A 27,368-nucleotide genomic window follows, 5' to 3' on the forward strand; every position below is an offset into this window, starting at 1 on the left:
CCCCCCTCATGTGCTGTAACCAGCAGTGCCTCTGACCCAAAACCAGCACAGCCACTGCACTGAGCTGGGGTATTTGGTCCAAAAGAAGGCACATGCCCCAAAACACCCCAAAAAGCCCCAAGAACCAGCACTTTATGGAGGTGCAGGTCACGATGTGCAGCTTCCCCTGAGGGGAATGGGGGAAGTTGCCTCGTGTGGCTTCAGCTGGGGCACGAGGCTGTGGGGGCTGTTGGCTCTGCTCAAAATAGACTCTGTGGGTTGCACCCTAAACCACATTTCTGTCAGAAACTTCCCTTTTAGCTTGAATTTCAGTTTGCAGCCCTGTCACTGTGAGCCAGTGAAAGCCCTGGTCACCCTGGAGCTGCTCACGGGAGAGCTCAGGGAGGCTTTAAATCATCAAATTTGGACCATCCATGGACTGACCTTCCTGCAGGGGCTCTTCCCATCAGGTCCCAAAGAGTTCATTGGGATGGAGCACCAGGATTTCACTCTCTGGGTTTCACCCTCAGCTGTGGATGTGTCCTGCCTTGCAGAGCAGAGTTGGTGTCAGTGAAGGTGGAGGCAGTTTCACAGGTTGGGCTTGGATCTGCTGGAGTCCAGACACTGGAGATCATCTTCTGAACATCTCAGCAAAGCCCTCTCTGGATTTCCTTTTGCCTAGGAAGACATTTTCAGAAATTCCCATTTCCTGACCTACCACATGGTGCTTGTTTGGGGCATTTGGTGTGACCTGGAGACACAGCCCTGCATCCACAGCTCGTCCTGGGCAAGCTGCACCCACACCTGCTGGGTTTCGGTGCTGCAGCTGAGCTCGAGCCAGGCAAACCCCTGTTGGTGTCAAATTCTGCCCTGGAGGGCACAGCTGCCACATTGATTGGTGTCTGCAGCAGCTGGCAGCCCTGACTGCCCAGCTCCCCTGGCACTGCTGCTGTGCACGCTCACCTGCGGGCTGGGAAGGGAGGCCAGCCCAGCAGTTTGGGAAGGGAGCTCACCCCAGCAGTTTGGGAAGGGAGGCCAGCCCAGCAGTTTGGGAAGGGAGCTCACCCCAGCCCTGCTGAGCTCTGCCCCCCTCGACGTTTCCCCTGTGGCTGGACCCTGCTCTCAGCAGGGCCAAACATCCCCTTCACCTCCATCCTCAGCTGCGCTCTGCTCCGAGCCCAGAGGCTCCCGAGAGTCCCCGAGCCCAGAGGCTTCTGCTTTTGGGGCATTTTGAGCAAAACCCAGCTGCTGTTTCTGCTGCCTGCAGTTCTCCGAGCTGCTGGAGTTTCACTGCTGCAATCTCCCAGGCACTGGACAGCCCCAGAGCCTCCTCCTGCCCATCCCTTCTTGCCTGGGAGCCTGCAGGAGCTGCTGCTGCCACGCTGCCCTGCAGCCTGGCCCTCGTGGGAGGACAGGGTAAGTGTCCCCCGGGGCTCTCTGTGTGCTTTCTTCACATTCTGCCTTCACAGGAATGATTTCTAAAGGCAAAGCTTTCCGTGGCTCTCACCCCAACGCTGCTGGGGTTCGGAAGGGCTGCAACAGGTGAAGGGTTTTTACATAAAGGGTGAGAAAATCTCTGTCATGCTCAGAGCTCGAGGGCAGGATGTGGGTCTTGATTCCTCCCCTGCACATCCAGATCAGCTCTGATTATAAAATCACAGAATTCCTGACTGGTTTGGGTTGGAAGGGACCTTAAAGCTCCTGTTCCACCTCCTGCCATGTGTAGGGACACCTTCCACTGTCCTAGATTGCTCCAAGCCCTGTCCAACCTGGCCTTGGACATGCCCAGGGATAGGGAATTTCTACTGCTGCTCTCCAGGCAAGTTTGTGGCTAATGGTTTGTGTGATTCCCCTCCAAGTTAAACAAAAAGTAGCTTTTTTTTTTTTTTTCTGCTTTGCTTTGTTAAATCCCATTTCAAATTCTGTAGCAATTCCGAGGTGTTTTCATCTTACCACTCAAAATTCTTCCTCTCTTTCAGAGTACAGATCCTCTGCCTCTTGCATTAAGAAATTATTGTATATATTAAAGCTTGCTTTCTGCAGAGTAGGCATTGAAGCCAGGCTATGGCTGCCAGGGGGGAAATAAAGCTCATGACTTTGGGGATTTTTGTCACCCTCAGCTGGTTGCTGTCACAGTTTTGGGTAGAAAAGCAAGGACCCACTTGCTGCCAGCTCTCTGCTGTGGGCTGGGATTCTGCAGCTTTGGGGATGACGGTGCCAGAAGGCAGCAACAAAAAATTCTCACCAAGCCCTTGATTTAGAAAGGTTCACTTTTTGGGAAGGGCAGTGAAAGACAGAGGAAAGCAAAGGGTTAAAGGCTGCCTGTGTTAGGAGCCACCGTCCTTAGCAAATAATAATCAGCACTGACAGGGCCTCTGGGCCAGACTCCCAAATTTACTGAAGTGAGGGTTAAAGGCTACACTGAGGAAATGCCACCCTGCTTCAGCCAGGCTTCAGGAGGCCCTGCTGGGGACAGAGGGGCTCTCAGCACCTCCTGAGCTGCTCAGGCCAGTTCTGCCACCACCACCAGGAGCACAGGGAGGGGACAGGCTCATCTCAGGTACCTCTGGCTGCCCAAACCAGGAGAGCAAAGGTGCCTCTGTCTGAAAACAGCAGTGTCAAATGCCCTCAGGCTGTTCCCTCCCGGGGATGTGCCCCTCATCCCCGGGGATGTGGTGCAGGGCAGCCTGAGAGCATCTTTACACAGAGCCCTGATCCCACAGCAGCCCTGAGCATTTTGGGGAGGTGCTGGGCTGTGCCACAGCGAGCAGCAATGGGCACAGGAACCAGGCTGGAAATCCCAGTGCTCAAACACAACCACAAAGTGATTTCTGGATCAGCCACAGGTGAATGTGAGGCTGCCCAGTGGCCAGGGAGGTGCTCCCCAGCTGGTGAATGGGCTGAAAATCTGCTTCCCAAAAAAGGGCAGCTGGGTCCCTGCCAGCAGAGCTGGTGCTGCTGTGCCAGCCTCATTCCTCACCCTCTGTCCTGCTGCCAGCAGGAGCCTGGCACAGCCTGGTCACCCCAGGGTTATGAGTGCCCTCCATGCCAAGGGCAGCTTGGAGGATGCTGTGCTCCCAGCCAGCCCCCAGGCCTGCTGGTGCAAACACTTTTGGAGCCCAAATCAGCTCTTTGATCATCCTCCCTCAGCAGTGAGTGCTGGGGAACCTTTCCTGTGCAGCCTTTTCTTCTTCCTTTGCGGCACAATTGTGCTCTGGGGTGGGGCAGCCTCACCTCCAGTGCTGGGGGCAGTTTGGGACACCACAAGATAGGAAAGATATTGAAATGTTGTAAGAGAGATGCTGAAGCATCAGAGTGTCCAAAGGAGGTGGTGAAAGGCCTTGAGGGGAACTGTCATAGCACAGTGTCCCTGGCCAGGTGATGTTTGCCATTGACTCCACGGTTCCAGCAGGCTGATCAATCACTTCATTATAACAAACTCATTAATAAACCATCACCCTCACAGCCAGTCTGACCTAATTGGTCCTTGATTCCAAACATCATCACCGGTGGCCAATTAAGAAATCACCCTTTGGTAAAACAAATCTCCATGGCACATTCCACATGCTCACAACTGCAGGTGCAGCAAGTGGAGATAGGAATTGTTTCTCATCCTTTTCCCAGATCTTCTCCCAGCCTGGGAAAGCTGTGCCTGCTCCCTGTGCCAGGAGCTGCTGCCACAGGGAGCTGTGAGGAGCAGCTGAGGGCACTGAGGGGACAGAGGGGACACTCATCACAGCTAGAATTTCCTCACCAGAGGAAGAGGAGGGGCAGGCACTGATTCCTGCTCTGGGACAGGGACAGGAGCCAGGGCACGGCTGGGGCTGGGCCAGGGCAGCTCAGGCTGGAGAGCAGGAAAGGTTCTTCCCCCAGAGGTGCTGGCACTGCCCAGGCTGCCCAGGGAATGGGCACGGCCCCGAGGCTGCCAGAGCTCCAGGAGCCTTTGGCCAGCGCTGCCAGGGATGCCCAGGGTGGGATTTTGGGGGGTCTGGGCAGGGACAGGGGCTGGGCTGGGTGATCCTTGGGATCCCTCCCAGCTCAGGACATTCCATGGTTCTGTGATGAAAAGCTGAGCACAGCAGATGTGCCACTGACTCCCAAAATTCATGTATTTGCACGTGAAAAGCAAGATTTGGCCCCTTGAGCTGCCAGGGGTCCTGTGGAGGCAGAATGCAGAGAACCAACCTGCCTGTGGCCACAGCTCCTCGGCATCAGGATCCTTGGGAAGATGATGGATAAGGTTCCTGGTGCTTTCTCCTGTGTGCTGTGACCTCCTGCAGGCTCTCTGCTGTCCTGTGCAGTCCTGGGCCATGTCTTGGCACCTCTGGCATTGAGCCATTGCCCTCAGTGTGAGTGGGTGCCCACCCTGGCATCGCCCTTCCCTGGTTTCTGTGTTTGCTGATGACAGCTCTGGGCAGCTCTGCTGTCTCCTTCCACACCTCCTGGGCCCAGGAGCAAGCCCAGACACTCCTGGGAGATCTCATGGGGTGCCTGATGGAGATCCAGACCCCGAGGTTGCTCCTCCTGCTCTGTGCCAGAGCTCCTGGGAGCAGCACTGCAGGATTTTGGGGGTTCTCTCTGTTCCTCCAGTGCTACTGAGGGGTTGTTCCCGTGGGCAGGGACTCCTGGGCTCTAAGGAAGCTCTGACCAGACACCTGCACTGGTGGCTGGATCTCCAAACGTGGGATTTTCACACTGCTGAAGACCCAGACCCTGTTGGATGCAAGGGGTGAGCAGGGGAAGGATTTGCAATTAAAGTCATAAATCATGGGTAAGTCCAGCAAAAATTGCCGTGGATCTCCTGCCCGTGAATATTTTGTGTTCTTTCTCTTCCTCAGGATGAGATTCTGTGCAGGTGTGAATCCAGCACCCCAGCAGAAGGGAAAATCACCCATGTTCAGGTCCCTGGCTGTCCCTTGGCCACCCAGAGCAGCTCAGGTTTTGGTGACCCCAGCTGTGGGAGAGGAGGGAATGAAATGAGGGCTAGAGCAGGAGGCAGAGAGGAAATGCTCCCTAGGCAAGGCAACAGCTTGGGAGTTGGGGTTGATTTTTAGGATTTGCTGTAAACTCAACCCGTGAGCATGGCACAGGATCCACATTTCACTTCTCCATCTCTCAAATCTGTCTGAATTATCCTTCCCCTTTCCATCTTGCCTCTTTCAATGGAAAACCTGTAGTTAGCAGAGAAACTGGGCTTGGCTTTTTGCATCAGCAGAGCTGGGCACAGAGACCTGCCTTTGCTCTGGGCTCCTGGAGAATGCTGTCGTGAGTGCTATCCACATCTGCCAAGAGGAGCTGGGCAGTTGTTGGGATTTGCATCAAGGCTTTTGTTCCCAGTACCCCATTTTGGGTTTGGGGTCTGCTCTAAAGTGACCCTACAAATAACCTGTTAATCCTAGAACCTGGTATTGAGGGCAGGGCAGATAACTGATGGCAGATCTGGTTTCGAACTTGGCTTCTCTCTACTAATTAATTCCTTGATTTATCTCCACCTGTCTGCCTCACTGGGGTTGCTGTGAAGCTTAATTGAATTTGTGTCTCTCATGCACCTGGCAAGCTCAGAGGAAAGGTGTTGTTCCCTGCTGTCAGAACACTCTTGTTGGATAACTCCTGTCACCAGCAAAGTGCACCTGGGATCTGGGCTCTTTCTTAGGTGAGGAAATACTTTTGGATTGCTGATTTGATTAATAAATCAGAGGACATTTGTATATATCTGTGGGATAAATTTCTGTCCCTGTGCCCACATTTGCCAAAGTGGCAGCAAAAAAAAAAAAAAAAAAAAAAAAAAAGCAAAAAGCTTCATATTTCAACATTCAGCTGAGCAAGAGATGAGGAGGAACTGAATCAGGATAATCCCTTTTTATTCCACCAGGGAGCATAACTCTAATGATTTTGGTACTGAATACTTCTGCAGGTCAGCAGTCACATTTTGATTTTAACTAATTGAGCACTGGGAATTCCCTCGGGACTGGCAGCTGTGAAACCCAGACTTGCTCCCAGGCATGGCAAACAACCAGGAATTAAAACCTACCTATAGTCCTGCAAGCATGGTAGCTCAGGCTACATTTAACCCCCAAAATCTACCCTAAGCACCCTCCAAACCCTGTTGTTCTCCTCAGCTGGAGCAGTTACTCAGCATTCAGTAACTCCAGTAAAATCCTTCCATTCCAGACGTGTTTGCTTTAAAGGAGCATTTGGGAATATGGCCCCTATTCCCTTTGAGGAAAATGGTTTTGAGCTTGTAGTATTTTAAGGTGATTTCCTTATGCCTTTCTGAGGTGGATTTGTAAGGATTTGATGGATTTCTTGTCAGGAGCATGACCACCCCATTCCTTGGCTCATCCAGATTATCTCTGCCAGCGGGGAATTAGGAGCAGATCCCGCAGCCAGGGCTGAGGGTTTCAGCAGGAAGTTAGGGCTGCATTCCCTGCCTTCCCCACAACCCTTCCTGCCCAGAAACATCCGCTATTTGCATATTAACCCTGCTAATGAGCGGCTGGGAGCTGCTCATGATGTCAGAGCCCGGTGGGCACCGGGGGAGGAGGCTGGAGGCTGCAGCCCTGGGGCTGGGCAAAGCCCTGGGCAGGGCTCAGGCTGCTCCCAGCCTTGCTGCGGGATGCCAGCGGTGCCAGCCTGGTGTGTGTGGGCAGCCCGGGCTGCCGGAGGCTCCTGCCCAGCAGGAACCGTGGCCATTTACCCTCGTTTTTAGGTGGTGACTTGCAAAGGTGCTTCCTGCTGCTGAGCTGGCAGAGCCTCAGCAGAGCGGGGATGGACGTGCCCTGCCAAAACTCATCCCAGGCTGGGGGAAATGAATCTGTGGGACATTTTGGAAGTTTGATAGGAGGTTTCAATAGTGTGTATTTGCATGTAAACTTTGAGATAAGAAATACTGACTTAGAAATGCCTCTCAGTTGCCCCATCTCTAGGTCAGAAAAGTATATATCTCTATATATGTATATGTATATGTATATGTATATCTATATCTATATCTATATCTATATCTATATCTATATCTATATCTATATCATCTATATCTCTCTATATATATATTATCTATATCTATATCTGTATAATCTATATCTATATCTATATATATAACACCAGGCTGGCTGCACCCATGGGATGCTGCCCTGCCTGGGGGCTCTTGGGAAAGATTTATTCCTTCTCCACAGAGCTGTGGAGGTGGAAGGGACCTCGTGAGGCCACCCAGTCCAAACTCCTGCTCGAGCAGGGTCAGCCAGAGAGGATTGTCACGTCCAGGTGGCTTTTGAGCATCTCTAAGAGTGGAACATCATCTTCATCACCTCCCTCAGCCTCAGGCAGCACCTGGCAGCTCAGGGTGCCATCAGCTTTGTTGGTGGCTCATATTCAGGTCAGAGTGCACCAGGACCCCCAGGTTTTTCCTGCCTTTCCCTGGTCCCTCTCTGAAGCAGAACTTTTTATTTCCTTGCTGTTGAGCTTTGTAAGATTCCTGCCTCCCATTTGTCTTGGACCCTGGCAGGGGTCAGGAACCCCCCTGGACAGAGCCCCCAGAGACACTGGCTGTGATCTCTGCCCATGGAAAAGAGTTTTCAATCTCACAGGATGAATTACCAGCTCTGAGTGTTTGATATCAGTAATAATTAAGTGTGGCATGGGTGCAAAAGTAAAATTTTAGGATTCTAGATGAGGGGTCCAAAGGGGACAAGCTGGAGGAAATTGGGTGTGCCTTGTCCTTTTTCTCCTTCTTCATGCCCTCCATGTCTCACTGTGGTGTTGGCATTTTTCTGTTGGTTCAGGCTGGGGACACACTGTCCAACGTAGGTGACAGATATTGGCACGTTCTTGTAAATCCAGCCCAGGGAGTTTCTGGTATTTAATGTTTGTCACATCCCACTGAGGGCAGAGCCCCACACGCTGCCCTGCAGGACAGAGCTGGGCAGGGCAGCAGAACATGTGAGAGATCAACAGAATAAACAACCTGGAAACCAGCACAGACCAATTATGGCTTCTGCTTTGGCAGTGGGGCTGACAGACAGAGACTTTTACAATCTGGGAATCATCAATAGCTCAGATTCCTGCCTCCCCATTCCCAGCCTGTCCAGGTCCCTCTGGCACATTACCCATCCCTCCCAGTTTGGTGCCAACAGCAAAAAATTGTCAAAAGGACATTCTGCCCCATCATCCTGATCAGTGAATGTTAATCAGGACTGGAGCCAGGATTCCCAGGATTGACCCCTGGGATACAGAATCAGTCACTGGCTGCCAACTGAATTTCGTGCCACCCATCACCACCCAGGCCCTCCCCCAGTTTTCAATCCACTCCCTCTGCTCCTCCAGCCCCAACAGCTCCCACCCCAGGAGTGAGGGCTCCAAATCACCAAATCTGTTTTGCAGTGTTGCAGGGGATGAGCTGCATTTTCAAGTTTATTTTGCACCCAAAACAGCTGGAAAATTGACCTGGGGAAATCTGCAGGTCAGTCAATCATCAAGGATGACTTGCAGGGAGCAGAGGCTGGAAACTTTAAGGCCACATCCCCTGTGACCTGCCAAGCAGGACCTTGGTGGCTTTTCCTGCTCTGAGCACAAACAAAAGCATTTTTTAAAGCTCCTGTCCTGGCAAGAGGCCACTCGAGACTGCCAGCGCCTCCAGGGCTGATGGAGGTGGGAGCAGGAGAAATATTTACAAGATGGATTTGTATGAAAATGTGCCTTTGGACGTCCCAGGCACGAGTTTTGGTTAAAACCCCCATATTCATAGAAATCTGCCCCACTGGCCTCTGTGCAGCCCCATGCTGAGCTGGCTTGTGGCCCCTGCTGGGGTCAGTCCCCCCAAAACCAGCAAAAACCATCCCAAATCCATTTCTGCTGGAAATGAAGTGATCAGTGGCTGTTTTGCACCTCAGTTTACCCCAATGTTCATTTTGGCCCAGCACCTCCCTGCCCCAAGGGGGTACCAGCCCTTCCAAGCCTCACCCAGATAAAAAATGATGAGCCAAAGAAACCCAGTGCCAGCCACGGCCATGAGATTGTCACCCAGGTCCTCCTGGTTTCTCCTCCTGCTCCTCCTCCAGCCAGCTGGCATCGTCCTCGTGCCTCAGTTTCCCTCCCTGCCCCCTGCTGAAGCTCATCCTGAGGAGGGGGAGCAGCATCAGGGCTTTCTCCCTCTGCTCAGGGGCTGGGGGTGCTGATCCCATCCCGCTGCTGGGGCCGTGGGGGTGGCACAGAGGGTGAGCACAGCTGGAGCTGGGAGGTGCCCCAGGGTGGGAGCAGCCCTGGCCAGCCCCAGGGTGCTGCTGGAGCCTTGCTGGGAGCACTGGGAGCTGCCTGGTAAGGGCCAAACACGGTGCTGCTTGGGCTTTCTGCAGAGGTGAGTGCTGGGGACGGGGTCACAGGGTGCCCAGGCGGTGCCAGCGGTGCCCAGGGGACTGGCACTGTCCCAGCAGCAGCTCCAGGTGGTTGCTGAGCTGCCCAGGGCTGCCCAGCACAGACTCTGCTCCTCCTGCAGCCCCGTGACTCTGCCAGGTCCCCAGATGAGGCAGGTGCCAGCAGGGATGTGCCAGCAGGGATGGGGAGTGCTGGCACCTGGGTCAGGGGGCAGGAGGAGGTTCCTGGGCAGGGCTCCCCTTCTCCCTGGCCTCTCAGGACGGGGAGAGCCTGGGCTGGCTACCCCAAAACCTGCTGTGCCCAGGCACGGTGGCACCCGGCTGGCCAGGGGCTGTCCCTCCCCAGCAGGATGCCAAGGCAGTGTCCCCGTGGCTGGTGGAGAGAGGCCACTCCTGGCTGGGATCCCTGGGTGGCACCACACCAAAATTTCCCTGCTTCATGGCTCCTTTTCCTGGGCTCTCCAGTGGGCTGCTCTGGCTCTGCTGCTTCCTTCCCACCTTCCCCCATCCCTCTCCTAATGGAAATGCAGGTGAACCCAGTGGGAAGAAATTACAATGTCTGATTCAATTCAGAAGGCTGAATTATTTCTTTATTATAAATATGCTAAAATATATTAATATACTATATAAAAGGAGGATACTAAAACTACCTACTACTTTCTCTGACTCTATTTTTAACTCTAACACAACTGGTGACTCTCTCTCTTGTCTAGACACAGGTAGATTGGATTGCCATCAGGCTCAAACAGTCTTCACCAAAATCTAATTAAATATTCACTCTAAGTAAACAATTCTCTAAACACATTCCACATAGGAAAAAACAAAGGGTAGAAATAGAAATTATTTTCTCTTTCATTTCTCTCTGTATACCTTTATGAAAAATCCTGAGAGTGAGAGAAATGTGCTTACTACACTCTCCCTCCTGCCCAAAGCTGGCTCAGGTGTGAGCAAACACGTCCAGCCAGGTGTGAGGGATTGGCACTGCCCAGGGCTGGGGTGGGTGGCACAAACCCCAGAGTGGCTGTGGGGGACCAACAAACCTCCCCTGGCTCTGGGTGGTGTCTCCAGTGCTGTCCCCTCCCTCCAGCCTGGGCTTTGTTCTGTTTTGGTGTCTGGGGGGGTTTGGAGCCCAGTGCCACTCCCACTGCGGGGTTGGGGACGTTGGCATCCCTGGAGCTGCCCTGGCTCCTGCATCCATCCCCTGGGGCAGCCTCCTCTTCCTCCTGCCTGGCCCTGGGAGGCTGAGGAGGGGCTGGGCTGCACATGGGGCTGTTCTCTGTGCAGGTGTGGGAATGCAGGGCTTCCCTCTGGCTGCCCTGGCAGGTCTGGGACCCTGGCAGGTCTGGGACCCCCCTGGACAGAGCCCCCAGAGACACTGGCTGTGATCTCTGTCCATGGAAAAGAGTTTTCAACCTTACAGGATGAATTACATGCTCTGAGTGTTTGATATAAGTAATAATTAAGTGTGGCACAGGTGCAAAAGTAAAATTTTAGGATTCTAGATGAGGGGTCCAAAGGGGACAAGATGAAGGAAATTGGGTGTGCCTTGTCCTTTTTCTCCTTCTTCATGCCCTCCATGTCTCACTGTGGTGTTGGCATTTTTCAGTTGGTTCAGGCTGGGGACACACTGTCCAACGTAGGTGACAGATATTGGCACGTTCTTGTAAATCCAGCCCAGGGAGTTTCTGGTATTTAATGTTTGTCACATCCCACTGAGGGCAGAGCCCCACACGCTGCCCTGCAGGACAGAGCTGGGCAGGGCAGCAGAACATGTGAGAGATAAACAGAATAAACAACCTGGAAACCAGCACAGACCAATTATGGCTTCTGCTTTGGCAGCGGGGCTGACAGACAGAGACTTTCTGCAATCTCAGAATCATCAACACCTCAGATTCCAACATACAGGGACCCTCTGTCCCCCTCAGTGCCACCACCCAGCCTGGTCACTCCAGGCAGGACAGCCCAGTCACTACTGACTGATTAAATGAGGAGCTGTGTCCTCCTCCCCCCTGCCCCGGCAGTACCAGGGCCAGGAGACAGCACAGCTGTGGACGTGTCCCTGTCCCCAGCCAAGAGGGACACAGCTCTGCCAGCTGGGGCTGTGTCAGGGCAGGGCTGTCCCCACCGTGCCCCTGGCTGGGGACCAGCAGGGAGATCCCAGGGAGTGCCCTGAGGTGACAGTGACATCCGTGTCCCCGGGCTGTGCCAGCACCATCCTGTCCCTGCTGCTGCTGCTGCTCTCCAGGCAGCCAGAGCTGCTGAAAGCCTGAGCTCCTCGAGGAGGAGTCAGGGTGTCCTGGGGATTTATTTAAAAAAATCTGGATATTGATCTAGTACCGATATCCAACTGTGACGACAAAAACTCTCTAGCAGTTTAAAGTTAGAAAGTGTGTGTTTATTGTGTGTGGGATAACTCCCAAATCCACACCACAGCTTCCAGGTGGTTACAGAGCCCTTTTAGCCATACAAGTATTGAATACCCAAAATACAAATGCATATTCATCATTTTGGTGCACCCCATTCCTTGCTTTGTATGCTAATCACTCCAAAAGCCATTCAGCATGCGTGGTTTGTTCCTTGAAATGGGTCGGTGTCCCTTCCATGGGGAGTGGTCCCAAAATGAGGAAATAAATGAAGTCTTCCTCGTTCTGACCTTTCTGCCTTTTCAATGCCAATATGACAAATGAACTCTTGGTATTACTCCCATACCTTGTCTTCAGTTGGTTTCAGAACAGAGGAGGCCACAATTGTCTGATGTTCCTAAAAGCTCTTTGTCAATTTGTGTATTCTTCATTATAAACCCAGCTAACTCAACATTGTGCTGACAAGCAATCAGTTATTAGTTAACTACAAAATCCTAACTTCATCAAGGCCGTTATTTATTATTATTATTTCAATTAACTCTAGTAAGGCTTATTTCTAACTAAAATCTTAGCTCCTCTAAAATCTCTAAATTCCTTAAAGTTTACGTTTCACTGATCTGGAGGAGGTGGCAGCTGTGGGGAGGGGATGTGGCCCTGCCATGCCCACCCAATGTCCCCGTGTGCCACCAGGCAGAGCAGGGGGCAGCTGGAGAGGGCTCGGTGCAGGAACCTCTGCCTCAGAGGGGCAGAGAAGCACCCCAGGGTTTGCCCAGAGCTGGAACAGGCTCCTGCTCCCACAGAACAGGAAATTTGACTTTGCTCTGTGACTTTTCCTGATTTGTTCTGTGGCCACTTGAGCAAGAGGGCAGCAGAGCCTTCAGCAGCACCTTGGGTGTCAGATCATACTCTTTTCTGGCCCAGAGATGGCACAACTGAGAGGCATTTTAAAAACTTTTATTCCATTTTCAGTCTCATGTGAAAGGTGAGACAATACAGATGTTATAATTCACACCAGAAGCCAGCTATTTCTTAATTACAATAGATTATAAGTGTTTCTTGGCCTATCAGCTTTAATCACACTCTGCTGTAAATGCCTTAGTCACACTCTGTGAGCCTTCTGTCACGTTTTGAGAATTTTCTACAAATCCATTTCCCACATTGAGCACGGGGGAAATGACACCTGTAAGGAGACTGAGCCCATCAGGGACAGCCCAGAGCTGCTTGTGTTCCCTGCCAAGGGTAATTAGTGACTTTGCAGCCTGGAGAGGTGGGAGAGGGTGATGGATTTAAGGTGCCCTGGCTGTGCGAGGAGCAGTGCAGATGCAGGTGAGAGGGGAGCAGGGACAAAGCTGCTCCTTGCAAGGGGATTTCACTGCCAGAATTTGGGCAGCTGAAGGGGGAGTGCTGGGGGGTGCTTTGTTCCATCCTAGGGGGTAAAACAGGAAAGGGGATGGAGGCATTGACTGCTCCAGCTGCACGCAGAGGCTCCCAGGGAGCAGCTCTGGGAATGTTGGGGTCTCCAGCCTTGCTGGGGTGTTGCACCCCACTGGAGGCTCATATTTGGGGGTGCAAAGGGGGCTGCTGTGCCCCTCAGGGCCCATCAGCCCCACGTCACTGGTTTGATGTGTTGGGTTTGGCTGCTGGGCCAGGTAAATCCCCAGGATCAGCCATGTCCCTGCTCTTGCTGGGAGCTCGGGATGAACATCCAGGGAGGGTGAATATCTGGAGTTTCTGCTGCTGTGGCAGGAAAACAAACCTGTGTCAGCTTAATCTCAGCTGGGAAAGGGATGGGAGCCAGCATGGACGGGGATGCCCTGCTGGAAAGTAAAAGGAATTAAACAAGGCCAAAATGAAGTGCTTAAGAGAGTGTTTTCACCCAGAACAAGGGATTTTCTAGGGCTCTGATTTTGTTTAAATCCACATTAAAGCCCCACCAAAGGGAGCTTCTGGTTCTACCTTGGTAGGATCTGGATGGAGTTACAGCCTCTGGAGTTCAAGGCCAGTGCCTGAAGTGCTGAAGCACATCTGCAGCTTTGCTGTGCAGGAACCTGCCAGAATTTACCTTTCCTTTGTGAGGAGCCCTGCAATAAGCTGGCAGCAAGGTGGTTTTCCCTAGAAAACAAACCTTTTTCCCCCAAAATACCCACCCAGTTGCACCAGAGGCCTCAGACGTGGCCCTCCTCAAGGAGCTTGTTCTGTGTGGCAAAGGCCAAACCCTGCAAACTCTAAAGTTGCCTTAAAAATCCTTAATTAATTTTTTTTTTTTACCCTTTAAAAGTCCCAGCTCCTGAAATCATGTGATTGCAAGGAGATGACATTACTGAGGAAAGCACAGGGTTTGGGTAAACACCGAGAAAACAAAAGCCAGCAGCCAGGAGTCTCCTCCTATTTTCTTGGGAAAAATCCCCTCCTGACTGGGACAAACCCCGTGGTGCTGGCCCGGAGACCCTGGCAGCAGCCAGGGCTTGGGGAGGGCAGGGAGGGAAGTGAAAAAGCTTTGCCTTTGTGTGAGCCTGCAAAATGGGGCTGCCAAACAGGATACAGGCTGGGCGAGGAGGCCGTGGCTGCCCGGGTGCATCAATTGCTGGTGCTGATAATTGTATTTACATTAAAAGGAGTTGATCTTTTTGGTGGTTCTCTGCTTGTTTGGACTCTGCTCTGAGCACTCTGCTGCTGTGGGAGCTTTGGTGCACTGAGATTTTTTTGATATTTAGTTTTGCTGAAACAAAAACACTGCTGGTTAAAATTTGCATCCCAGGATTCTGGCTGGAGCCTGGGGAAGGATGTCACAGGGCAGCAACCACAGAATTATAGAATCATTAAGGCTGGAAAAGACCTTTAAGATCATCAGGTCCAGCTGTGAGCCCAGCACCATCACTGTTCACCACTAAGCCACGTCCTCAAGAGCCACATTCTCATTTCTTTGAACACATCCAGGGATGGGTGACTCCATCTGTTCCTTAGGCAGCCTGTGCCAGTGCTTGACAAGTTTTAAATGAATTTTTTTCCGTTAATATCCAACCTCAACCTCCTTTGTTCAACTTTCTTCTCTTTCTGTCACTTGTGCTTTGAGACCAAGAGCCGGGTGGGAGCCCATGGGCTCCTGCCCCAGTGTAAGGAGCCCCAGCTCATGTTTCCTCTCTCTGAAAACATTTTCTTTCCCCCTGCGAGTCAGATCCCAGGGAAATGGGTCCCTTTTGTTGCCCAAGAAGCCCTGGGGTTCCCTGTGAGCTGGGGCAGCCCTGCTTTGTGCCCCACAGGCAGCTTTTCCTCCCTGGCTGTCAGTGACCCCAGGGAAGGTTTGGGTGAAATTCAGCCCAGTGGCTTTTGTGCTCCTGCTCCTGCCTGTGCTGCTTGTCCTGCCCTGGCAATCAGCTCTTTGGCTGGAGGTTGTCCCCTGGCACTTGGGTTTCCTGAGGTGGGGCATGTATCACAGGCCCCCTCCTTTTCACCCAATGTCTTTTCCTGCAGCCTGAAGTGACAGGAAAAGTAAATTCAAATGAAAGGCTGTCAGGGGAAATCTGTTTTGGATTTATTCTGTCTGTGGGCTGCAGGAGTGGGGCTGCCCGAGGATGCTCAGGGCAGCTCTGCTGAGCCCTTTCTGCTGCCTTGAAGCAGAAAAGCCTTACCCTTACAATGTACACACACCCCTGCAGCTGAAAATAACCTCCAAAATGCTGCTCAGCCTGGAGAAAAGGAGGCTCAGGGTCTTTCCCAGCCTCACCGATTCTGTGGCAGTAATTTCTAAGAGCTTTCTGCAAACAGACCCTGCGCTGGGGGGGAGCCTGGCCTGCACTGGGGCTCACAGAGCTGGGAGGCTGCAGGGCAATCCCTGCAGGGAATTTTCAGCTTTACAGAGCTGGTGCTGGGTGCTTTGGAGTCTGCTTGGGTTGGGACTGTGACTTTCCCGGGCGTATTCAAATATGGCATAACATAATCATAAACAATGATGTGTATGTGCATGTATATATGTATTTATAGGTCGTATATTTGTGTATGTATAGGCCATATATGCATATTTATATGCCATATATATGTATTCATATGCCATGTATATGTATTTATAGGTCATATATATGTGTATGTATATATGACTTATAAATACACATATATGTGTATATGTCATATATATGTATTTATATGTCATATATATGCATATTTATATGCCATGTATATGTATTTATATGACATATATGTCTTTATAGGTCATATATTTGTGTATTTAAATGTCATATATATGTGCTTATATGTCATACATATATTTAAATGTCATATATATGTATTTATATGCTATATATATGTATTTAAATGCCATACATATATATGTATTTATACGCCATATATATATTTATGTGCCATAGATATGTATTTAAATGTCATATATATATATGTATTTATATGTGTGTGCACAGAGAAAGGTATGGCAGCACTATTTGAAGGAAAGCAAAGCGGTTTGGGTGCAAATCTAAGGAGACTTGCTGTTGCCTAAACGTGTTTTAATTGTAAAGGAAAGCTGTCCATTCAGCAGCTTCGCAGCAAAGTGTAAAAGCGGGTGAGTACCGGGACGGGGGGTGCCAGCACAGCCCCCCTGGCCCTGGGTGGTCTCTGCGGGACCCCTCAGAGTGGCTCGGACCCACCTTGGCCACCTCCTGCCCCATCCCTGCGCGTTCCCAGCCCGTTCCCGCAGCATCCCCCGGCTCCCTGCGCTGAAGGAAGCTTTCTTCCCTCCCGGAATCCCCACCGGGCTGCCGCAGCCCCTCTAATCCCTTTATGGTGTTTGTGCCGGGCTCCTCCTGCCCATGCTGCTCTTTGCCTTCCCTCTAATCTCCCACCGAACTGTTTGGCAGGACAAAAACCAGCCCGGGGTGGTCACACCGATGCTGGGGAGAGGGAATGCTCTCCTGGGGGCTCCAGGCTCTGGGAGGTGCCCTGGGGGGTTAACGACCAGGGAGGAACTCCCTCAGTTCTGAGCAGCATCCTGAATCCTGGAGGATGATCTAGAGTAAAACCCAAATTCTTCATCCCAAAATCCCTTTGTGCCCAGGGATGATCCTGCTTGGGCAAGTGTGGGGAGGGATGTGGCAGCCAAGGCCCAGCCCCCTGCCCTGCTGCAGCACCAGGGGAAGGTGTAAGAAGCCACCCCATGGGGTAAATTAGTCCATGTTTAACCCATTTGTGGTAAAACAAATTGTGTTACTGAAGATATTCGATCTGAAAATTTTTTTTATTTATTGCTATCCTATCAAAGCAACAAATATCTTTGTTGTCTTTTGGCAAGGCTGGAAAATGCTCAGGCTGATAAAGCCTCGAAGTCAGAGAGATAAAAACTGGAAGAAGTATTTAGGGCTTGGCTAGGTCTCCTAGGATGGGTCTCCAGGATGATAAAAAAAAATACCCTGGGAAGGGGAGCGGCCCTGCTGCACCCTGCATCCCTGTGGGCACCAGAGGCGATGGCTGGGCTGGGCTGGAGCAGCACAGCAGAACCTGCTTCTCTCCCTGCTGCCCTCCATGTGCAGAAACCCCTCTGCTGCAGCTCTGGGCTTCACAAAATCCTCCGGAGATTTATCTGTGACCTTTTCCTTCTCCAAGGACACCCCTGCTCCCTTTCCTGCCCTCGGCTCCGCCGACCTTGGGCCAGTGACTGATTCCCTGAGCCTCGTGGTGGTTAATATTTACTGTACCTGGCGAGGAGGGGAGCAGGCAGGAGCCGCTGATTGCAGAGCCTGGGCTTGTTTGGGGGGCAAATGTTATTCCAGAGCCCCAGGGACCCAAGTGTGAATTGTGCTCGCTGCTGTTGGTGTAACAGGGTTGTTGCTATGGAAAGGGCTGGAATTAGGCTTGGTGAGGCGAGGCTCGATCCCAAGAAAAACTGACTAAGCAGGTGCCCAACTTTATATGGCAGGAACTCTTTTTCCTGCTTACTAAAATCCTTTTTGGTGTGAAATAATTGTGTCTATTTGGTGAGCTGCCAAATAGATGTGATGTTTGGGTGGGATGGTGCCACGGCATTTGGTGTAGTGGTAGCACTGGGGTTACAGCTGGGCTCAGCGACCTTTTCCACCCTTAGGAATTCTGTGATTCCACTCCTGTGCCTCCACAGGCTGCTGTTGTCCCTGCTGTCCCCAAACACCACAAACCCACCGTGTTTGCTCTCCTGGAGCTCTCCTGGTTCTCCTGCACCACTCTGATCAGGTGAGGGATTATTGGTGTTTGTTCTGCCTTCCTCTTTTGGGTGTTTTGATGCTCAGTGATTCCAGCTGCTCACAGAGGAGCTCTGCTTCCCAATCCAGGTTACTGGGTTAACTCAGCCTGGATTTTGGTTCATTTCTCCCTGGATTTGAGCCCACTCAAGCTCTGGGATATTTCTGGCAGGACAAAAACCAGCCCAGGGTGGTCACACCGATCCTGGGGAGAGGGAATGCTCTCCTGGGGAGCATGTGTCTGCAGGTGGGCACATGCAGGAGGGAACCAGAGCTTTAACTGGGAATAAATTGAGCCTCTCCCCACCCAGCTGAGTCAGGAAGGTGCAGGGTCTCGGCAGACCCTCCTGGCACAGCGAGCACACCTGCTGTCTCTGAGGGGCACAGCTCCCCTCTCCTCGGATGCTCTTTGCAATCCTTCCCAAGGGATGCAGATCCATCTCTGTGCCTTCTGCTCAGCATCAGCCGCTGCTTCTCCAGCCCTGAGGCCGATCCCGCGGGCTCCAGCTGCCCGGGCGGGATGGGGATTCAGATGGAGACGGGAGCAGGGAGGGATGGGGATTCAGATGGAGACGGGAGCAGGGAGCGATGGGGATTCACATGGAGACGGGAGCAGGGAGGGATGGGGATTCACATGGAGACGGGAGCAGGGAGGGATGGGGATTCAGATGGAGACGGGAGCAGGGAGGGATGGGGATTCAGATGGAGACGGGAGCAGGGAGGGATGGGGATTCAGATGGAGACGGGAGCAGGGAGCGATGGGGATTCACATGGAGACGGGAGCAGGGAGCGATGGGGATTCACATGGAGACGGGAGCAGGGAGCGATGGGGATTCAGATGGAGACGGGAGCAGGGAGCGATGGGGATTCACATGGAGACGGGAGCAGGGAGCGATGGGGATTCAGATGGAGACGGGAGCAGGGAGGGATGGGGATTCAGATGGAGACGGGAGCAGGGAGCGATGGGGATTCACATGGAGACGGGAGCAGGGAGGGATGGGGATTCAGATGGAGACGGGAGCAGGGAGGGATGGGGATTCAGATGGAGACGGGAGCAGGGAGGGATGGGGATTCAGATGGAGACGGGAGCAGGGAGGGATGGGGATTCACATGGAGACGGGAGCAGGGAGGGATGGGGATTCACATGGAGACGGGAGCAGGGAGCGATGGGGATTCAGATGGAGACGGGAGCAGGGAGCGATGGGGATTCACATGGAGACGGGAGCAGGGAGGGATGGGGATTCAGATGGAGACGGGAGCAGGGAGCGATGGGGATTCACATGGAGACGGGAGCAGGGAGCGATGGGGATTCACATGGAGACGGGAGCAGGGAGCCGAGGATCCGGCGGAGCCGCGGACGCCTCCCCGGCACGGCGCCGGCTCGGTGCTGCAACGCCTCCGGGAAAAGGGCTGCACACCCAGGGGTGCATTTCCTCCTGCCCTGGGACGGTTTCCAAACAAGAACGAGGAAATGCTGAGCTTTGCAGCCACGTGGATGTGTCCCTAAAATACCCCGCAGAGGGAGGTGGCTGCTTTCGAGCTGCACCCCGGCTTCGGTTGTAAAACACCCTGAATGTCACCGGGGCAGCGTCAAGGACACGGGGGAGACCTGCGTGGCTCTGCCACCGCTGCTCCAGGGACCTTGGGCACATCCTCGTGTGCCAGCCTCCCTCCCAGGGCTCTGCTCGGGGCAGCACCCAGCAGTTTTGGGGGGTGACGTCTGGCCCGCCCGCAGCCCGCTGCCGCTGATGTCACCGCCCGGTCACCGAAGTTGCTAATTGAGTTTTGCCTCTGTCGCTGCCAATCTCATTTCCTGGTTCTTGTGCAATCCCAAGTGCTTTCAGGTTTCTTCCCGATTCTTTATCTGCCTGCGGGACCAAAACACCTTCAGAAGAAAAACAGAGCTGATGTCTTGGGTCAGTGCCCGGGGAGGAGATGTCCTGTGGGGGGCAATCAACCGTGAAGCAGTTTTTTTAGCTGCCGTGTTGTTTTGCAGAAAAACATTCCTTGGGGTGAGTCAGGCAGCCACAAACTGTCTTATGAACCGGGGAAATTAGCAAAAACCCAACTGCTTTAGAGCCCAGACATGCCTTAAAGCCTTTTCTCCTTTTATAACATCGGAAAACTGCTTAAAACCCGAGGCTGGAGAGTCAGGCGCGCTCACTCCGCCAGGTTTGCTTGGGGGGGAAGTTGTTTGGAATCTTGCCCTCCTCCCAGACACAAAATCCGGGAGTGTTTGAGATAACCCCCGGCGGCGCCGGCACGGGCTGTGCCCGTGCTGCCTGTGCCCTGGCACGTTTGGGGTCTGTCTGCTCCCACTCGTGGGAGCCTCTCACGCAGCATCTATGGAAAACTGGGAAGGCAGCGAAGCGTTTAATTCACCTAATTGGATCTGCGTTCGGCTCAATAGCTGGAAATTGCTGCTATATTGAAATAATCGACTCAAATTCACACCTGTTGGCTGAGGGTTTTTAGCTGACTTTAAATCACAGCACAGCCTGTGCTAAGCTTGGCTAGATTGGGAGTTTAAAGAGACTCTACTACGCTCTGGTGCTTAAAAATTGTGCTTTAACTCAGCGGTTTATTTGTGGTGTTTCCCCAGCAGCTCTCAGCCTTTCCTCCCTTCCAAGGAAAGCCCTGGGGGCAAACCCAGCCCTGCAGCCACGGGGGGCTGAAGCCGTGTGGGAAGGGGTCGTTCCTGGGGTGTCCAGGGCAGGATGGGGGGAGAGAGGCAATGGAAGGGCTGCCGGGCATCGGTCCCTGTCCCCACGGCTTGGTCTGTCCCTGTCCCGGGAATCTGGCTGCCCCTGTTCCAGGGATCTCGTTGCCACTGATGTCTCCAGGACCATCCAGATCCATCCCATCACACATCCACATGGTCGCAGCCAGGTTTTGGGGTGCTGGGGGACCACAAGCCAGCAGCCTCCCCAGCTCCCCCCTTGACAGCGCTGGGAGTAAAACACCTGCACGCGTGTACGAGGGCACCCCAACACAAACAGGGATGACACACTCAGAGGGGGAACTGGAGGTGGTAAACATAATTTTCAGTGAGTAACACCCGTTTGTTTTAAATAAACAATAAGTTATTGAGCCAACAATCCACTACTTTTTAAATAAAGTGGTGCTTTAGCTGTGCGATAGCCGTCTTTTTAAATAATTAATATTTTAATAAGTAAATAAAACAACACTAAACGTCCTCAATGGGTGTCCCGGAGGTGGGGAGCGGGGCCCGGCCCTGCCGCCCCGGGGCGGAGCCGCGTCCGCGCCGCCCCCGGCCGCGGGCGCCTTTAAAACGCGGGCGGAGCGGGCGGGCAGCGCCGGGGCTGGTGAACCAGGGGGTGGCAGGTTCGAATCCCGCCGGGGGAAACAGCCGGGGTGGTGGTGGTGGGGGAGTTTGGGTGGCTTTTTGTGGGCTGGGAGGTTGGTTTGTAAAACCCCCGTGGGGAGATGGGCAGGGGTGATGTGGCACTCACCTGTGCGCCCTCGCAGGGCCGTCGCCATGTCGGTGTCGCACAGCTCCAGGCTGAACAAGCTGGTGCGGGAGCAGTACATGAGGCTGCCCCAGGATGGGAGGGTTCAGGTCACCTACGTCTGGATCGACGGCAGCGGCGAGGGTGTGCGCTGCAAGAGCAGGACCCTCGAAAAGGAGCCCAAGAGCATCGAAGGTAACGCGGCTGCTTGTCCCTCGGGTGATGGATGGTGTGGTGGAGGGCCCTGAGCATCGCTGGGAAAAGTTTTGGGGTGCCTCGGGCGGTGGGAGTTGGGCCGGGCTCTCCCTGGTTGTGTGGCACCAGGGGTACCTGTTGCAGCTGTCAGGTGGGGTTGCACCCAGCAGCAGGGTGAATATCCAACCTGCGTCCCTGCGCTTTAATCCGCTAATCTCTGCTGTTAGTGCTGGGTGGGAAGGGGAGAATGAGTTCCTCGCCCCTTTCCACAAGGCAAACAGGCATGGAGACGTGTCGGCATCTGGATGGGGTTTTGCAGAGGGAGGTGGAGTGGCTGGGACTGATCCTGCCCGTGCCTGATGGTGCTGGGGTGGGGTGAACACGCTGACGCTCAGGGAGCACCGACGGGCTCCGGGGATGTGCAAGAAAACCTTTGCGGCTGACATCCCATGGAGCTCGGCACCCTTTGGGTGCTCCGTCCTGGGTCTGATCCGCCAGCACTTGGCACAATCCGTATGTGACCCTTTTCCCAACCTCACTCCCACCTCCGTCCCCTCCTGCCTCGCAGATGTCCCCGAGTGGAATTTCGATGGCTCCAGCACGGCACAGGCAGAGGGCTCCAACAGTGACATGTTCCTGGTGCCGGTCTGCATGTTCAGGGACCCTTTCTGCCTGGACCCCAACAAGCTGGTGCTCTGCGAAGTGCTGAAGTACAACAGGAAACCCGCAGGTGAGCACCCCCAGCTCCCGAGGGTCACCCCCTTATTGTTTAGGGTGTCGCCTGCTCCGCACCGCCGGCGCTGGGGCGCAGCGGAGCGCTCGGTCCCGGGCTCCGAAATCCAAGAGCTGCTGGCGGTGGCTGTTTGCAGGAGCCTGGTTTAGTGCACAGAACGAGGAGAAGAGCAGCGAGGTGCGGAGTTCACTCACGGCGCTCGCCAAAAGCGTCTCCCGGCTTGCCCAGCCTCGGGGCGGGGGGGAACAGGAGCTGGAAGTGCGGGGTTCTGACGTGCCGGGGTTGTGGTTGCTCTTCTCGCTGGTGGGAGGCTGCAGAAAAGGAAGGAGGAGATGCTGAGATGGCGTGTGCTGCCTCAGAGTGACCTTTTGCAAACTGCCCCGGAACGCGCGGCTCTCGGTCTTATCGCCGGGTCTGCAGTCGCAGGAGTCTGCAGTCCGTCTTGTCCCCGTGATAAAGCCCCGGACACAGGAAAAGGAGCCCGTCTGCAGGGACGTGCTGAGGGGCTCCCGGAGGGGTTATTTGCCGGTAAATAACCGGATATTTGCCACTCGAGCAGGGCCGTGCGCCGCTGGGTGTGAGGGGGAGGGAGAGGGCATCTGCTGGTGATGCAGCTCTGCTGGGAGAGCGGCGGGCAAGGATGGTGAAAGACGGGGCTGGTTCCTCCTCCGGCAGCGTCCAGACACGGCTGGGGGACGTGTCTTGGGTTGAGATTTCTGCCTGGCAGCTCCTCCACTGCAGTTTGTAAAGGGAGCCTGATCCTGGGGCTCCTGGGGCAGAGAGAGCTCAGCCCAGAGCCCTGATGGTGAGAGGGGTGAACCCTCCAGCCCTTCCCGTGGTGGGTTTCCGTGGACCTCAAGGGCTGTGTGGGCTCAGGGGAAGAAAATCTTACCCTTGCTCCCCATCTGCCACTGCTTCCCTCCAGCCCCACGCTCTTTTGTAGCTGCTCTGGGGTTTTATTGCAAGTTAGGGCAGAATGTGCAGCCTGGAGCCTGCCTGTCCCTGTCACAGCAGTTTTTCAGCCTTTTTCACTGATGTCTTGGTCCAAGCTCTCATTCCCCTTGCCTAGCTGGTTCATGTCTGGACAGTGCTCTGCTCTCTGTATTTTCCTGGCAAAGCCCCAGTTGCCTTGAGCACCTCAAAAGGCCAAGGCAGGGCCAGCCAGTCTGGATGCTAACCAAAACCATGGAGCTGCAGAAAGATGAGGATAATTAGGATGAGGCTGGTAGAAAGGATGGGGGTGAAGGAGTGATGGAAGTCCCTGTTCTCAGGTCTGCTGAATGCCTGTAGGATGGGGTTGGGGTAAGGCTCCTTGTCTCACCGTGAGTAAGAGGAGGAGGATGGACCATCAGCAGTGGTTTGGAGAACGGGGTAATTAAACCCTTTTGACCTGTGGCCTGATGCTCTGGTGATGGAGTAACTGTGAGGAGGAATTTGGTGAGCAGGAAGGGGGATCCACTCATGATTTCCTTAAGGCTTCTGTGGGAAGCCCTTGGCAGTGCTGGAGCCTCTCGGGGTGGGATGGAGCAGAGCCTGGTGGGTGCTGGCTCACAGCACGGCTCTAACCCGGACCTCTCTGCCCCCAGAGACCAACCTGAGACACACGTGCAAGAAAGTCATGGACCTGGTGAAGGACAGCCACCCCTGGTTCGGGATGGAGCAGGAGTACACCTTGCTGGGCATCAATGGCCACCCCTACGGCTGGCCCGACAACGGCTTCCCTGGCCCGCAGGGTAAGAGCTCCCCCCTGCCCCAGCCCCAAATCCCCCTCAGCTCCCAGCGTGCTGCCTGTGGGTGCTGGGAGGTGGCATCAGCCCATCCCAGCTGGGTGCAGCTCTGCTGTCAGGGATGGCCCCAGGTAGGGGCTGTTTGCCGAGAGCACCTGGCGCCCCTGGCTCAGGTGAGCCGCGCCGCTCCCCCGGACCCTGCTTGCACAAACAGCTCAGCTGCACGACTTGTTTGGCAAGGGCTGGGAAACCTCCTCCCCTCGGCTGCTGGGGAAAGGGCTTGGCATGGCGCGCTGTGCCCTCCTGCAGCAGCGAGCCAGCTCCTCGGCTGCCTCCTGGAGAGAGACGGAGTTTCCCCAGCCTGATTTTTGTGCAGACCCGCTGCTTGCAACACCTCCCTTCCCCGAGGCGGGGAGAAGATCTTTGCCTTACCTGCTTGAATGGGGGTGATATCAAACCCCAGCGAATTGGATTTTCTTAGCCGTGAACAATGCCAGCTGTTGTCAGAACAATCTCGGAGGTTTGATGTGCTCAGAGGGTGAGGGAGGTGCCCCTGGGCAGACCAAACTTTCCTTATCTCGAGGTCACCTCCCAGTTGATGTGTTACAAGTATTATTGAGCTGCCAAGATAAGGCTGAGGTTTCACAGATGAACTGCTCACACTGCTAGTCCTGGAGCTGGGCTCGGTGGCCCGATATCCTGTGGAGAGAAACATTTTAATTCCCATGAATCCTCTGCCCATGGCAGCAGGTATCTGGGAGCGTGGGATTATGTTACAGTGCTGTTGTTGCTCCCTGAAGCTTTCCTTGGGTGCTGACTTCTTGTTCTTTCCAGGCCCCTATTACTGCGGGGTTGGAGCAGATAAGGTGTACGGGCGTGATATCGTGGAGTCCCACTACAAGGCTTGTCTCTATGCGGGGGTGAAGATCTGTGGCACCAATGCCGAGGTGATGCCCTCCCAGGTAGGTGTGGATGGCCCCAGGCAGCCCATTCCCAGTGATGGATAGGAGTTATCGTGGGGCTGGAATAAGCCAGCAACTCCCAGCTCCTCTGGAACACCAAATCCAGTGACTCCTCACATCAGTTTTGCTTAGCTGGGAGCAGTTGCAGTGCTGCAATGGAAATGTGCACTTGATTTTCTCCTAACTCACCCTGAGTTGCTTGCACAGCTCAGCCTGAGCTCTGGCTGCCAGAGCAGAGCTGGGAGCTCCTCTGTGGGAACAGGGATGTGGGGACAGCAGGAGCTGGGACAGGCTGCAGGAGCACCATGTGGAGTGATGGGGTCTGAGCCCTGTTCTGGAGCTGGGAACTGGGAATGTGGGGTGGGACATGGCCTTGGGGAGCAGTTGGGAGGATTTGGGTTTATCTAGGCGTGAGCAGCAGGGAGCCCCTGATTGCGTTAGGCAGGTGGCCAGACTGACCGACTGCGGGTCCTGGCTCTCCTGCTGCTGATGTGGTGGTGATAAGCAGGGGCTTATCAGCAGTGGAGCTGAGGCAGGACTTTTACCCACCCCGCTGTTTGCCCCAAATTCTTAAAGGTCCTTCTTGGTTGCCTTCCACATCCTGAGCTCGGGCTCTTCCATGCCAGCAGCCACAAAGACGTCACCCTGTGCTTAGTAACGTGGGTGGTGCAAGCCTGGCTCCAGCCAGGCAGGGAGCAGCCCTGGGAAGGACTAACAGGCTCCTTGTTAATCCTCTGCCTTGTTTGCAGTGTGGGCTGGGGGTCCTGCTCACAGCAGCTCCAGCATCAGGCAGACATGGTGTTTATTTACCTCTGTTTTGATTTAAAAACCCCTCTGTTTTTGCTTTACATAGCAACGAGCAGTTTCTTCCCATTTTTTTTTTGTTTGCCAAAGTTGTCCTGCTGCTTGCCTCAATGCTCCCCATCCTTGTTGCCAATTCCCAAGGGTAACATTCAGCCACGGCCCAGGCTGGGAGTGGCAGGGATGTGGTGGCTGGGGAGGCGCCCACCTGCCCATCCTTACCTGTGCCTCTGCTCGTCCCTTCCAGTGGGAATTCCAGGTGGGCCCGTGTGAAGGCATTGAGATGGGGGATCACCTCTGGATGGCTCGCTTCATCCTGCACCGTGTCTGCGAGGACTTTGGGGTTGTGGCCACTCTGGACCCCAAACCGATGACCGGCAACTGGAACGGCGCTGGGTGTCACACCAACTACAGCACCGAGGAGATGCGCAGAGAGGGGGGTCTCAAGTGAGTCCTGGGGGGTCTCAAGGGGAGGCTCAGGACTCGAGTGAGTCCTTGGGGGCTCCCTGGGATGTACCTGGGAGGTTGGGGGTGTCCTGAGCCATATGGAAGTGTCTCCCCACCTGTGTGGCTGCACCAGGCAGGGTTGGGGTTGTCCCAGCTCATTATTTTAAGAGCAGCTGATTATATGAGGGATCCCCTGAGCTGTCCTTGTCCCTGCACAGGAGGAGGGGGTGACAACCCCCCAGATGGACCTACTGAACCCCCTCTCCTCTCCCACAGGCACATCGAAGCTGCCATCGAGAAGCTGAGCAAGCGGCACGATTACCACATCTGCGTGTACGACCCGCGGGGTGGCAGGGACAACTCCCGGCGCCTCACCGGCCACCACGAGACCTCCAACATCTTCGAGTTCTCCGCCGGCGTGGCCAACCGAGGCGCCAGCATCCGCATCCCGCGCCAGGTCGGCCAGGACGGCTGCGGCTACTTCGAGGACCGGCGGCCGGCGGCCAACTGTGACCCCTACGCCGTCACCGAGGCCATCACGAGGACGACGGTGCTCAACGAGACCGGGGTGGAGACCAAGGACTACGCTGGCCACTGAGGCACCAGGGTGGGTGGAGGTTCTCGTGCCTACAGTGCCTTCTCACCTGTGAGTTGTCTCCAGCTGCAAGCTCAGACTCTTTAGGAACCTCGCTTCTGGTCTTGTGAAACTTCGCCTTAGAAATATGTATTTTATAGCAAGAGGGAGGGGCCCAACCCATTTTCTCAACCACTTTGTTTTTTCTGGTTCCTGGTTTTAGGTCATGAGGTTTTTAAAAAAAAAAAAACAACTTGGATTGAATTTTTTTTCCCCAATGGACTTTACACTCTGATGTACAGAGATTCCAATGTGGATGCTGCAGCTGCTGTTGTTTGCACCTATGGAGGGTGGGTGCTTTTTTTTTCCATATCTCTGTTACAAGGAAATGATAATAAATAATTTTCCTGGCTGCATGGCAGCTGGGTTATGCTGTGGCGAGTGCATTTTCCTGTAACTCCTAAAGCTCCGTGGAGTTTTTAATTTGGGTGATGCTGGTGGGTTGCAGCTACTGAGCAGCCTGGGCAGGAGCTAGAGGAGCAGAGATGCTGG

General features: G+C 54.1%; 1 protein-coding gene across 4 annotated transcripts; it reads left to right on the plus strand.

The window, feature by feature from the left end:
- The first annotated feature begins 341 nt into the window (after positions 1-341).
- On the plus strand, positions 342-27,251 carry LOC110476953 (glutamine synthetase). Of its 4 annotated transcripts, none has more exons than XM_085593806.1 (7): positions 342-1,395; positions 21,397-21,572; positions 22,141-22,302; positions 23,892-24,038; positions 24,867-24,994; positions 26,043-26,242; positions 26,519-27,251. In XM_085593806.1, the coding sequence occupies exons 2-7, from the start codon at positions 21,407-21,409 to the stop codon at positions 26,838-26,840; spliced, it is 1,125 nt and encodes a 374-aa protein (XP_085449932.1). In that variant the 5' UTR covers positions 342-1,395; positions 21,397-21,406; the 3' UTR covers positions 26,841-27,251. The 4 variants fall into 4 exon arrangements, with proteins under 4 accessions (XP_085449932.1, XP_085449933.1, XP_021397934.1 ...); XM_085593807.1 differs by lacking the exon at positions 342-1,395 and adding an exon at positions 17,736-17,899; XM_021542259.3 differs by lacking the exon at positions 342-1,395 and adding an exon at positions 21,224-21,252.
- Positions 27,252-27,368: the final 117 nt, after the last annotated feature.

The sequence above is a fragment of the Lonchura striata genome, chromosome 17 (assembly GCF_050655825.1).
Source record: "Lonchura striata isolate lonStrDom1 chromosome 17, ASM5065582v1, whole genome shotgun sequence".
Taxonomy (NCBI): Eukaryota; Metazoa; Chordata; class Aves; order Passeriformes; family Estrildidae; genus Lonchura; species Lonchura striata.

Excerpts from the sequence above, each read along its gene's own strand:
- LOC110476953 (XM_031506298.3), top strand. The coding sequence starts at position 21,368 with ATGTGGCACTCACCTGTGCGCCCTCGCAGGGCCGTCGCCATGTCGGTG. Across the intron at positions 22,303-23,891 it reads GTACAACAGGAAACCCGCAG|AGACCAACCTGAGACACACG; the intron begins GTGAGCACCCCC and ends CTCTGCCCCCAG. Across the intron at positions 26,243-26,518 it reads CGCAGAGAGGGGGGTCTCAA|GCACATCGAAGCTGCCATCG; the intron begins GTGAGTCCTGGG and ends CCTCTCCCACAG.